At 41.0% G+C, this 12,413-nt stretch overlaps 1 protein-coding gene across 1 annotated transcript in view; it reads left to right on the forward strand.

The window, feature by feature from the left end:
• Positions 1 to 10,500, forward strand: part of KNTC1 (kinetochore associated 1) — a 68,078-nt gene extending 57,578 nt beyond the window's left edge. The window contains exons 54-64 of the mRNA XM_045777917.2: positions 885 to 1,003; positions 1,513 to 1,648; positions 2,288 to 2,383; positions 2,754 to 2,810; positions 5,175 to 5,229; positions 5,337 to 5,400; positions 5,944 to 6,073; positions 7,372 to 7,461; positions 7,911 to 8,056; positions 8,846 to 8,936; positions 10,273 to 10,500. Of these exons, the coding sequence (XP_045633873.1) occupies positions 885 to 1,003; positions 1,513 to 1,648; positions 2,288 to 2,383; positions 2,754 to 2,810; positions 5,175 to 5,229; positions 5,337 to 5,400; positions 5,944 to 6,073; positions 7,372 to 7,461; positions 7,911 to 8,056; positions 8,846 to 8,936; positions 10,273 to 10,293 (1,005 nt within the window). The 3' untranslated portion in view covers positions 10,294 to 10,500. The remainder of the gene's footprint in view (positions 1 to 884; positions 1,004 to 1,512; positions 1,649 to 2,287; positions 2,384 to 2,753; positions 2,811 to 5,174; positions 5,230 to 5,336; positions 5,401 to 5,943; positions 6,074 to 7,371; positions 7,462 to 7,910; positions 8,057 to 8,845; positions 8,937 to 10,272) is intronic.
• The last annotated feature ends 1,913 nt before the right edge of the window (positions 10,501 to 12,413 follow it).

Genomic DNA, 12,413 nt, shown 5'->3' on the forward strand with positions numbered 1-12,413 from the left:
TGCACCCTCCAGTCATGCCTCCCTCCCTCCCCACTAAACTTAAGCTACACTAAACTTTCCCTTTTCCCTAAAGCAATGCCACCTCTTTGGCCTTCAGGCTTTTGCCTGTGGAAATGTTCTGAGACAGCTGAACCGAGGAAGAGAAGGGGTGTAGAGCCAAGGGGCAAATGGGTCTTGGATAGAAGGAAGAAAAGAGGGGAAATCTGAGATTTTGATTGTATGTTTTCAACAGCAAGGGGGGAGAGCATCCCTTTTAGTTTTCCTCGCGTATTTATCTGATAGTCATTGCTTCAGATAAAAATGGTGTCCCATGAAAAGTGCCCAGTTCAGCTCACAACTCATTCATACACGTGCTTTTCCCGGAAAAACCATCCGTGTGTAGTACGCGCTACATGTGCTGCCCGTGTGGTCACACAGAACATTGACGAATACATTTTAATTAATATGTGTTCAAGTGTGAACTCATTAATGTATGCAAGAGCTGAGGTTTCATAAAATTAATTTTTACTGCTCCATCAAGAACCTTGGTAAGTGGAAGTCACCTTTGCTTGGCTGTGAAGAACGCCGTGGCTGCCCCAGCAGCTGGGTGTTCCTACCCTGACTAGTATCAGCAGTTTTACCCACCAGGGTAAATATCAATGCAGTGTAAAGGCAAGTAACATCTTAGCATGATTGTGAAAGTAGTTTTGACCCTTTCCCACTTGAAAGAGTCTGAGAGAGGCCTGCCAGGGGTCCATGGACCACACTTTGAGAACCACTGGCTCCCTGAGGGCAGAGATTGACTTTAATGTTTTTTTAAAATGAGGTTTATGTTACCTAAGTTGGAACTCATGTACCCAGGTACAGCATGCGTGCATCTCTGCAAACCTGCTTTGGTTTTACAGACACTGGGTGTGCGCCAGTTAACTTTTGCCCACAGAGCACGTGCTCTTCAGTGTCTCCTATATTTGGCCGACAAGGAAACTATAGAATCTCTCTTCAAAAAACCCATGGAAGAAGTGAAGTAAGTAGAATTTTTTAAATTGTGTTAAGAAATAGGAAACACGGGGCACCTGGATGGCTCAGTCGGTAGAGCACATGACTCAAGATCTTGGGGTTGTGAGTTCAAGCCCTAAGTTGGGTGTAGAGCTTACTGAAAAAAAAGAGAAGAAATAGGAAACGGATTGGTTCTTTGGAAGTGTACATTTAAGCCCCTTAGTTTATATGAGTGCATTAGAATAGCCGTGTAAACCTAGTTCTGCTGCCTTGAATGTCCTCTCCATTTTGGGAAAGGGGACATAGGCCTCTGAGAACATCTTGTTTCCCTAGTTTTTTGAGGCATTTAGGAACTGAATGTTTTCTTGATCTTGCTTGTATTGATTTCTTTCTACTATTATATTCAGTGAATATATTTAGAAGCCTAAAAAATAGACATTTAAAACAAACAGCTCTAATATTGCCCTATGGTGGCCTCTATCTTAAATGTAAATATGGTCTATAAGAATGATTCCCATCAGTGCCTCTGTTTTTCAGATCTTACTTAAAATGTATAACTTTTCTGGCATCATTTGAGACTTTGAATATCCCCATCACATATGAATTATTTTGCAACAGTCCTAAAGAAGGAATGATTAAGGGTCTATGGAAAAACCACAGTCATGAATCCATGGTATGTACTGGGAGTTGTCTGAGGGTGGGTCCCCCATCTTCTCCAATGTGCTTCTACTCACCCAAATGCCTGAAGCCAGAGAAACTCTTCATTCCTGAACTAGCCTACTGCTGAGACCATTTCTACTTTCCTATCCTGACAGGTGACACGCAACTTGGAGGGTCCCCTTACCTCTGTCTCTTAAAGCCTAGGGCTTGATCCCACCAACAAGAGGACACTTTTGTAGTTCCTTCCCAGAGCCTGTGTGTCCTTATCCAGATGGGGAGAAGAGACTGTCCCTATGCCAGGAGGGGTGTACCTCCTCGTTGCTTATGGGAATTCAGTCCCTGAGGCAGTTGGAGCATAGGGCGAGAAGGCGGGGCCAACAGGCAAACCACTCTTGGGTAGAAAGAAGACAGCGGGGAAAGTCCCAGCTGCCATTTGAATCCATGACAGCAAGAAAGAAAAAAAATAATCGTAGTCTCTTTTTTCTTTCATTAGAGGGGAGGAGGATGCCTTCACGGAAATTCGGCAATAGACACACCTAGGTTATAAACATATTTTATGTGTAGTGCCCCACATTTTCGATGGGTGGTTTGATTTCCTGGTATCTTGAAGCAGTATGATTTTTTTTTTTTTTTTATTTCTTTTCTGCTTCAGGCAGTCAGATTGGTGACTGAGCTCTGTTTGGAGTACAAAATCTATGACCTGCAGCTTTGGAATGGACTCTTGCAAAAGCTTCTTGGCTTCAATATGGTAAGACTCCGTGCCCGGGACTGCGGTCTGTGTGAAAGCTCTTGCACAGCAATTCTGAAGCATTCTGTACGGATACTTGTGATTGAACAGATGCGTGCTGCAAACATTCACTCTCCTTGGGTTCGTGCCAAACTTAACTTGGTCTTGGGCCAGAGGAAGTGCTAACTCAAAAGTGACATAAATTTCGCTGGAAACAAATGGAAGCTTCCCTGACCTTTTTTGATATTTGTGATTTAGCAAGTGAACGTTCATGGTCGTTCTCATGGTAGATACATTTTACTGATACTTTGTTTTGAAAATGTAAGACTCTGATATTTCATGTTGAAGTTTTCCATTTTGGTGATTTTCTGAACTGTATTTTTTCCCCCAGATTCCTTATCTGAGGAAAGTTTTAACTGCCATCTCTAGTATCCATTCTTTATGGCAGGTATGTAGTTTCCTCAAGTAAGTTTTATAGAATTTAATCCTTAGGGTCACCCGGATAGTTCAGTTAAGCGTTGACTCTTGATTTTGGCTCAGGTCTTGATCTCAGGATCCTGGGATTGAGCATGGCAGCGGGCTCCATGCTCAACGGGGAGTCTGCTTGAGATTCTCTCTCCCTCTGCCCCTCCCCCTGCTCGTGTACGCTTTTCTCTCTCTCTCTCTCTCTCTCTCTCTCTCTCGTAAATAAATAAATCTTTAACAACAACAACAAAAAGAATTTAATGCTTACACTCGATGGGCTTGTGGCTGCTGGGTGCATTAGGTAAGGTAACTGGCCCCTCTGTAAAGAATGGAACTGATACCCCGTTAAAAGGTGCCGGGACCCGGAGTACTTTGCTTAGAGGTCGCCTCTCGGAGGACCTCACCAGCCCCAGCCCTCCCGGCCTCCTGAGCCACACCACACCTTCATGATCTCCAAACCCTGGCTCTACTGTAACACCTGCCACAGTGTAATTTGTTTTGTTACACATTCGACTGCCCCTCCTGGACTCAGAACATCTTTCAGTCAGACACCATATCTTACTCATCTTTTCTAAATTTCACAAGTTGAATACCACATAATCATTAAAATATATATATATATATATTTTTTTTAAAGCTTTTATTTATTCATGTGACAGAGAGACAGCCAGCGAGAGAGGGAACACAGCAGGGGAGTGGGAGAGGAAGAAGCAGGCTCCCAGCCGAGGAGCCCGATGTGGGGCTTGATCCCGGAACGCCGGGATCACGCCCTGAGCCGAAGGCAGACGCTTAACGACTGCGCTACCCAGGCGCCCCATCATTATAATATATAATGTGGAAATATATCATCTATTCTTAGCTTAATACATTGTCCCATCAAAATTATCTCCCCAGAAGTAACTACGGTTACACTGCTTTCTTCTAGAACTTTCCTATTATCATACAAGCACGTGTGTCTGTGTCTGTATGTGTGTGTGTATACGTTTTTGTACATATAAATCTAGTGACATTCTAGATCAATTATTTTTTTCCCACATAACATTGGTGCCTCAGAGACTGTTCCATAGAGCACATGGAGACCTATTTTCTTTTTTTAATTAAGATATAACTCCCATGTAAAATGTACCCTTTAAAGCATACAGTTAAGGGGCACCTGGCTGGCTCAGTGCATGGAGCTTGTGACTCTTGGTCTTGGGGTCCACAGTTCAAGCCCCATATTGAGGGTAAAGATTACTAAAAAAATAAAGTTTCAAAAATAAATCAATAAAATGTGCAATTAAGTGGTTTTTAGTATGTTCACCACGTTGTGCAATCATCACCACTCTCTAATTCTTGCATATTTTCTTCACCCCCAAAATATACCCCATATCCATTACCAGTCAGTCCCTGTACCTCCCTCTTTCAGCCCCTGGAGGTGTCTGTGCTGGACATGTCACATCAGTGGAGTCATGTAGTACAGGGCCTTTTGTGCTCCCTTTACTCAGCATCACGTTTTCGGGGTTCGTCTGTGTGGTAGCAGATGTCGGGGCTTCATACCTTTTTGCTGCCAACTAATGTTCACTGTATAGACACACCCAAGTTTTATTTATCCATTCATCAGTTGATAGATTTTGGGGTTAAGAATAATGCTGCTCCATGAACATTTGTGTACAAGTTTTTATGTGGATGTATGTGTTTTGTTTTTTTTTTTCTCATGAGCATATACTTAGGAGTAGGATTGTTGGATCTTATGAGACCTCTATATTTAATTTTTTTGGTATCTCATTACTTTTAACTCTTAATCATTCTCATAATAAGAAGTAAAATGTACCATAAGTCACTTAACCTGTTCCCAATGAGTGGAAATTTTTGTTGTTGCCTCATTCGTTTTTTGAAATCCTTTCTTTTGTCTGCTTGCCCCTTTCCTGTGGCTCTTACACAACGTCTGGCACACGACAGTGTAAGTTTTGTTTTCTGAGTTGTGTTCTGATGCTTTTTTCCCCCAAATGAAACAATAACAAATCAGCCAAAATTGTATAATATGATCCTGAACTATACTGTTATGAAGAAAATTATCCAAGGGTGCCTGGCTGGCTCAGTCAGTACAGCATGCAACTCCTGATCTCGGGGTCATGAGTTTGAGCCCCACATTGGGTGTAGAGTTTACTTTGAGAAAGAAAGAGAGAGAGAGAGGGAAAGAAAAGAAAATTATCCTGAAATCTAACCATCTCAATCAGGAAGATACCAATTTATGATTTTGGTCTTAGCATCCAGAACATAAGCGCTAAGCGTATAGTTCCATGACTGCAAAACCAAGAGAGTTCATGATACCCCAGGTGTGAATCCCATCATGTGCTTGTCTCTCCAGGTTCCCTACTTCAGCAAAGCTTGGCAGCGTGTGGTTCAGATACCCCTACTTTCAGGTATTTTTCTCTCCCCTGAAACAGTGACAGTAGCATTTTATAGCTCTGTGTGTGTGTGTGTGTGTGTGTGTGTGTGTGTGTACACATTATTTTTTTTTAATTTTCAGCATCTTGTCCTCTGAGCCCCAGTCAGTTATCAGATTGCTGTGAGAGTCTCGTCGCTGTTCTAGAGTAAGTAAAATACTTGTTTTCCTACCCCAAAAAGTCATACGTGTTGCTTATAAAATTCCTTTCTAATAAACCTGTCTTTCAAGTAATTTCTTCTTCTTGGGAAGTTAAGCACATCAGTTGTTTCTAAGGTAAACTGTCTTTCATATTTTTACAATGTCCACTTTCCACATGCAGTGCAGCTAGTAGACCGAGTCAGTAAGCCTTCTCCAAAATTAGTTTTAATGAATGTACAAAGTCCTTTTATGACTCCCCTAAATCATGCAGTGTTGTTTCAGTGGTTTGGAGTCTTCTGAGAATGTGACTTTAGGCATGTGTGGGCTTTCAGACATAATCACAGCAGCAAGGAGTGCTCTGTGTTCCAGCAGATAGGTTATTTTATTCCACAAAGAATGCCATGGAAGACTCGAGCTACTCATTACTAAGTGTATGTTATGCCCCAGGACTTCAATGCTTAAAATCATTGAAAGCACAGTCAGGTAGCAAATTAACATATGAACTAATTTAATTTCATTAATATTATCAAACTCATGTGCTCTCTCGAAGATGTCCAGTTTCAGATGATCTCGACATGCTTGGAGTAGCCAGGCAGTATGTCCAGTTGGAGCTTCCAGCTTTTGCACTAGCCTGTCTGATGCTCATGCCCCACTCGGAAAAAAGACATCAGCAAATTAAGGTATCTGGCAAATTATTCCTCTGGGGCTGCCAGAGAAACAGAAGGTCTCATAGTGCATGTCCCTGTGAAAGGGTTGCATTTCCTTTTCACCAGACCTGCAGAGCATGAATGTATCGGTCTGAGTGGGGCAGGAGTTTGTATGCAGGTTTAGCAGAAGGTAAGCCTGAAAGATAGATCAAGGTCCATCTGAGGGATGCCTTAAGAGGGATTTGGACTGGGGCACCTGGGTGGCTCAGTTGGCTAAGTGTCTGCCTTCGGCTTGGGTCATGATCTCAGGGTCCTGGGATCGAGCCCCACATCAGGCTCCCTGCTCAGCGGGGAGTCTGCTTCTCCCTCTCCCTCTGCCCCTCTGCCCTGCTTGTGCTATCTCTCTCTCTCAAGTAAATAAATAAAATCTTTTAAGAAAGGGATTTGGACCTTGTTCTTTTTCGGGTAGAGGTGAGGGGGGACAATCAATTTTCTTGGAAGAGTTAAGTGAATTGCTCAGGCCCTGTTTAAGGAACAATCCATGGGCTTGGTCAGAGGAGAGAGGAGGCGAGAAGGGAGGAGTGGGAAGCTGTTGCACTCGACTGGAGGTGTATCTCACTTGATCCACACACAACAGCCTGTGGACAGGCAGGAAAGGCTTGAGGAGATACATCCCCAGAGTAGGGTAGTGCAGTGAGAATGAACTGGATGGAACAGCTTGACTTAGTGATTGGGTGTGGGAGATGAGAGAGAGGGCTTTGTGTGTGGGTGTCTGACAAAGGGAGCCGTGAGCATTTGAGGACAGAACTTTTAAAAATAACTCATTCCCTTTACAATACAGAACAAATAGAACAAAGCACTTGGGAATGTTTTATGGTATTTTCCCAAAGGTAGATAAGCCAGTAGAGATCTATATAAATGAACACGCATATCTTTTTTATCTGTCATTTGGTCTATTGATTGCATTTTTTCACAGCCATCTGTGCCTGTCTTTGACTTTGGGTTATTTAATTTATTTATTTATTTTTACTTTTCATAAACTCATCCATTGATGCTTTTCAAAATTCTAGTATTTAAATAGATTCCTTTTGGCACTTAGAATGACAAAATGCTTGTTAAACAGCTCTTGCTGTTACAATATGTATTTGTAAAATGTCTTCCTCCTTATTTCTGTAATTTTTTGTTATATGATAAGAGGTGAGGTTTTTTTTCCCTATAATAGAAATTCTGAAAGATATTCTAAATTTAAAAATGAAAACCTTTCAGATTTAACAGAAATTAGTAGTAATAACACTTTTCCATTAACTGTGTTTTCATTTTTTTTCCTCTAGAATTTTCTGGGCTCGTGCAATCCTCAGATCATTTTACAGCAATTAGAAGAGCATATGAATACTGGGCAGTTGGCAGGATTTTCACATCAAGTAAGAGGCAATTTCATCTCCTTTTTGCTATGAAAAATTTTATTTTGGAAGGTAATAATTTTCCCCAAATCAAAGTTAAGCTGAAAACCACTATCTCTATCTGTTTGGTAGTATATAAAATTATTATGCTTTTATTAAAACCTTAGTACATTTTTTAAAAGGCGGAGACCCCTCTCTTATTTGCTGCTGTGCTCAGTGGAAAATCTATAGGTTTAAATGCTTGTTGTAAGCAGATCTTCCTCATAAAAAGTCCCAAAGTGCTTAACAGCTATCACTTCTTGTTGATTTAATCTGTTACTAAAACATTTCCCTTTCCCCACTCCCTTAAAAAAGAGGCTTAGTCACAATACAATGCTAATTTAACTTGTGATTTTAAGAAGCTTCTGGGTGGTGAATAAGGCCTTGGAATTTCACACGTTTTTAATATAACGATACCCGTTATTCTATAGATTAGAAATCTGATTCTGAATAATATCATAAGTAAGAAGGAGTTTGGGATTTTGGCAAAGACAAGATATTTTCAAACGTTGAAATTGCACATGATGAATAGCAACAACATCACTGACCTGGTAAACTATCTGGCAAGTGAGTTAAGGTAAGTTAATTAACAAACAAAAACACCTTACTGTAGAATTTCCTTAAAATTTACCTTTATTTTAGAGGAAACGATCAGACGGCTGCGCACCTATTTGGTCATAATGAAGGGCTCTGCATATTAAGCTGTAGCATTACTACACCCACAGGCTGGTTGTCCTGTAACTCAGTCCCTTCGAACGTGAACTGGGAATCAGACACCAAGTAAGCCTTCTGAACCCTCAAAACAGGTGTCTCACAGTCCTGCTTTAAAACCTGAGTTGCAGCTTTATTTCTTAGACACTTGCTCAGAGAATTGGGGGCTTTTATGTAATATAATTTTCGCTAAGCTTGATTGTCTAATTTTCCTGCACCCACAAGTTTGGAAATCAGTTTCTTGAGATAGGATTGGGAATGGATTTGGAAAGTGAAAAGGAGAAGGAAGAAATGCCTGGCACTCAGGAAGGGCAGCCCGGTCAGGATGGAAGTCTTTCCTGGGCCATCCCCACTTATAGTCTAACTGTGCTGGCCACTTGGTGTGCATCCCTTTCTCATTACCATACCATGCATTTCCTTCTGCTTATCTACCACTTGTGATCCCACAAGAGCTGCATGTTGTCATTTATAAACATTATTTTTGGAGATATATATATATATATATATATATACACACAGACACACATATAGGTTGCACATATTTCAAGTATTTGTATTCCCCAGCGAAGCCATCACCACAATCAAGATAGCGAATGTATTTATCAACCCCCCTGAGAATTTCCTCATGACTCTCTTTTTTTTTCTGATTCCATAGTTTAGATGAAGCTTCAGTCTTTATAACTGAATATTCAAGGCATTGTGGGAAACCTGTACCACCAGACACCGCTCCCTGCGAAATCCTGAAGGTAGAGCTGCCCCACCGTTATTTGGGTTCTAACCTGACACCATTTATATTTTTAGGGTCTTGACATTGAACCAACTTGTTCTGGTATTGTGGAGATAAATGTATTTTTATGTGTAACTATGTATATTTTTGTATTTTGGTTTTTTTATACGGGGGTCCTAGACCAGAAATCAAGAGGCCATGATTCTACTCTCTGGGCGGGTGGCCTCGGGCCGGTTGCTGAGCCTGTGCAGGGTTTAGTTTTTGGAAATGGACCACATAGTCTCTTGGGGGCTTTCCAGCATTATAATTCCTCATAAAGTCTTATTTTTCATATTGAAGCAAATGAAAAACTAAATTTCAAAAAGCATTGATTAATGTTGTGCTTGGGCATTAATTACTTTTGATTCTTCTCCTTTTTAATTGCCAAAAACATATGTTCGCTATAGAAAAAAAAATTTGCAAGAGCCAAAAAAAAAAAAAACCAGGTAAACCCTAATCTCTTGAAATCTCACTACTCAGTAAAAGGATCACTGTTTAGTATACATCCTTCCAAATGTTTTCATGTGTAAAATATGCATATAAATTATTCTTACTCCTATCCTTAAGTATAAGGTAAAATTTTTTACTTCTTTTTTTTTTTTTAAAGATTTTATTTATTTATTTGACAGAGATAGAGACAGCCAGCGAGAGAGGGAACACAAGCAGGGGGAGTGGGAGAGGAAGAAGCAGGCTCATAGCAGAGGAGCCTGATGTGGGGCTTGATCCCATAACGCCGGGATCACGCCCTGAGCTGAAGGCAGACGCTTAACCGCTGTGCCACCCAGGCGCCCCTACTTCTTTTTTTTTTAAGATTGTATTTTTTTAAAGTAATCTCTACACTCAACATGGGGCTCGAACTCACAACCCCGAGACCCAAGAGTTGCGTGCTCCACCAACTGAGCCAGCCAGGCGCCCCAGAATTCTTTACTTTGATCATGTTTTGGTAGTTTTAGTAAACCTAATTAAATTATTGTGGGTTTTTTTTTCCCCTCCTTTGGTCCAGATAGGCATGTTAAAATAAGCCTACATTTTGTTAACTTTCATTAATAACTTCCATGCTCACTTCTAGTCTGTTGTGTTCAGTGGCATAAGATTACTTTTTTTTTAAAGAGAGATTATTAATTCAGGAGACAAATTTGTGGCCCTTAAAATGTATCTGTTTTTCTCTAGTCCTATCGATCTAAATGCCAAATAATTTTATATGTAGATGTTTAGCGATACAATTAAGTCTTCAATTTTATAGTTTATAAGACCGTTTTCTGTTGAAAAAACTAAATAACACTAATAAAAATGCTTCTGTGTTTCTTCCCATTTAGATGTTTCTTAGTGGATCATAGCGGATCATCCATCCTTTTTTAAGAAGAATAAAGGGAAGTTTGGAGTCTACTATTAACTAATCATATTTATTGTCATTCTAAAATTGTGCAATTGATATAACTTATCAAATGTTAACCAGCAAGTAACAACTAAGGCGCTTCATAGCAGTATGACTATCCCATAAAGAACTCATGTCGTGAATTAATAAACCTTTTCTTTACCAGTCACTTGTATAACTTATGGAGACTATCGATCTTTTGCACCCCATATGAAGGAAACTAAATGCAAAAATACTTTGTTCCCTCCACAAGATAAATAACTACTTATATCCTGTATCTTCATATACAAATAAGAATAGTGTCAATATTTTTAATGTAGTTCTAGTAAATATGTATCTAAGTTTTGCTGCAGAACGGATCAGTGACCAGCCCAAAAAATAGAAACCGCTCTAGATATTTCAGGCAGAGAAGGACTGGATGCCAGGAATTGGTTGCAAAGGTGTTAAAAGGACTGAAAAGCAACGGGGAGATGGGGGGGGCGGGTCGGCTAGAGAGGCAGAAGGGGAAAGTGCTGTTAGCTGAGATCTAAAGGCTGCTGCTGCCCCTGGGTCCCCCCCCCCGCCCCCCTTTTGCAACACTGAGCTGGGGGAGCTGCTGCCCACAGCGGCCATCGGTCACCCCCGCGATAGCTGCCACTGCCAAGCCACCACCAGAAGAGAAAAGAAGCAAGTCTTTGCTTTTTCCAACCTTCTAATTCTCATGCCAATGCCAAGAATGACGGAACCAAAGCGGAACCGTGCGGCCCATGGTCGTGGAGACGCGGTCTGCAGGGGGTCAGCCGCAGCAGTTCGCAGGCTGGCCTGGGGGGGCAGTGTGGAGCTGGAAGCCCGCCGCTGCCACCCAGCGCGCAGAAACCACCGCACCTCTTAACTCCGCCTTCGTAGTCTTTTTCTAGACAGGTGTGTAACATGAAAAATTGGATTTTATAAATCAGAATGAGTTTCCCTTTGTTTTTCCGGTTGAGAAAAACATTATTTCTATACAGAAAACTCACTGTAGCATTGTGATTAAAAACTTGGGTTTGGGGGTAAAACTAGTCTGGATTTGATTCCGGGCTCTGTCCCACACTAGCTGTGTAGTGATCCTGGACAAGTTATATAACTTCTGAAAGCTTTAGTTCCCTCACTTGTAAAACCTCCTGAGGAGGTTTAAATGATCCTCCACGTGTGCTATTCTGGACATTCAGACTACGCCAATATTTTTCACAAAGCTTTTTCCATATTTGGGGTTATTTCCTTAAGATGCATTTCCAGGAACAGATTGACCAGATCAAAGGGAATGAAGAACATCTTAAAAGCCCTAGAAGCACATTGCCAGACTCCATGTGTTTCAAAAGATCTTCACAAACGCCTGTTCCCACCAGCAAGAGGTATGTCTGCTTTGCCTCTTCTCCCTAACGTGGACCAGTCTATTAAATTGCTAGTATGATTGGTGAAAATGGTGTCTCACTGTTTACGTCTGTATTTCTTTGATATTTATGTGATTGAACCTTAAGAAAACTGACTGCTTTTGAAAGGAAAACTATGGGACTGCTTTTGCTGGGAATTTTCTTGGGCATAAATGTGCAAGGAACAGAAGGGGTCAAGTGGTGGCACCAGAAGGTAACAAATGGGAAATGACTCTGCGTGCCTGATGGACTCAAGCTAAGCTGAATGATTCTTTCCCAGCCTTCACACTGGTTTCATTGTTCCCAATAAAGTTCTGGCAGGCAAAGGGTTAGCTTTATGTATGCCGCAGAAGTAATTTTTTGAAACATATATGTATTTAAATTTATTTTCAGTTCATTTGAAATTCAAAAATACAATTAGCCGGGATCCTTGTTGTCCTATTTATTGTATTTTTTTTAGCCTTGATCATCTTCCATTCTTGTCTCCATACAGCCATTCTCCATACTGTTTATCCGTAAAACAAGCCAGATCTTGTCTGTGCCTCCCTCACACTTTTCACTGGCTCCCCATTTCACTTAGCACAAGACCCAAGTTGCCAACTGAGGCACACAGGCATCTTTGTTCAAATCAGAAACAGAATCCATTTTGGAAGATGAGTTACGAAAAGGCTCTCCTCAGGGGTGCCTGGGTGGT

The sequence above is a fragment of the Ursus americanus genome, chromosome 30, assembly GCF_024610735.1.
Source record: "Ursus americanus isolate L20-20 chromosome 30, mUrsAme1.1.p, whole genome shotgun sequence".
Lineage (NCBI taxonomy): Eukaryota > Metazoa > Chordata > Mammalia > Carnivora > Ursidae > Ursus > Ursus americanus.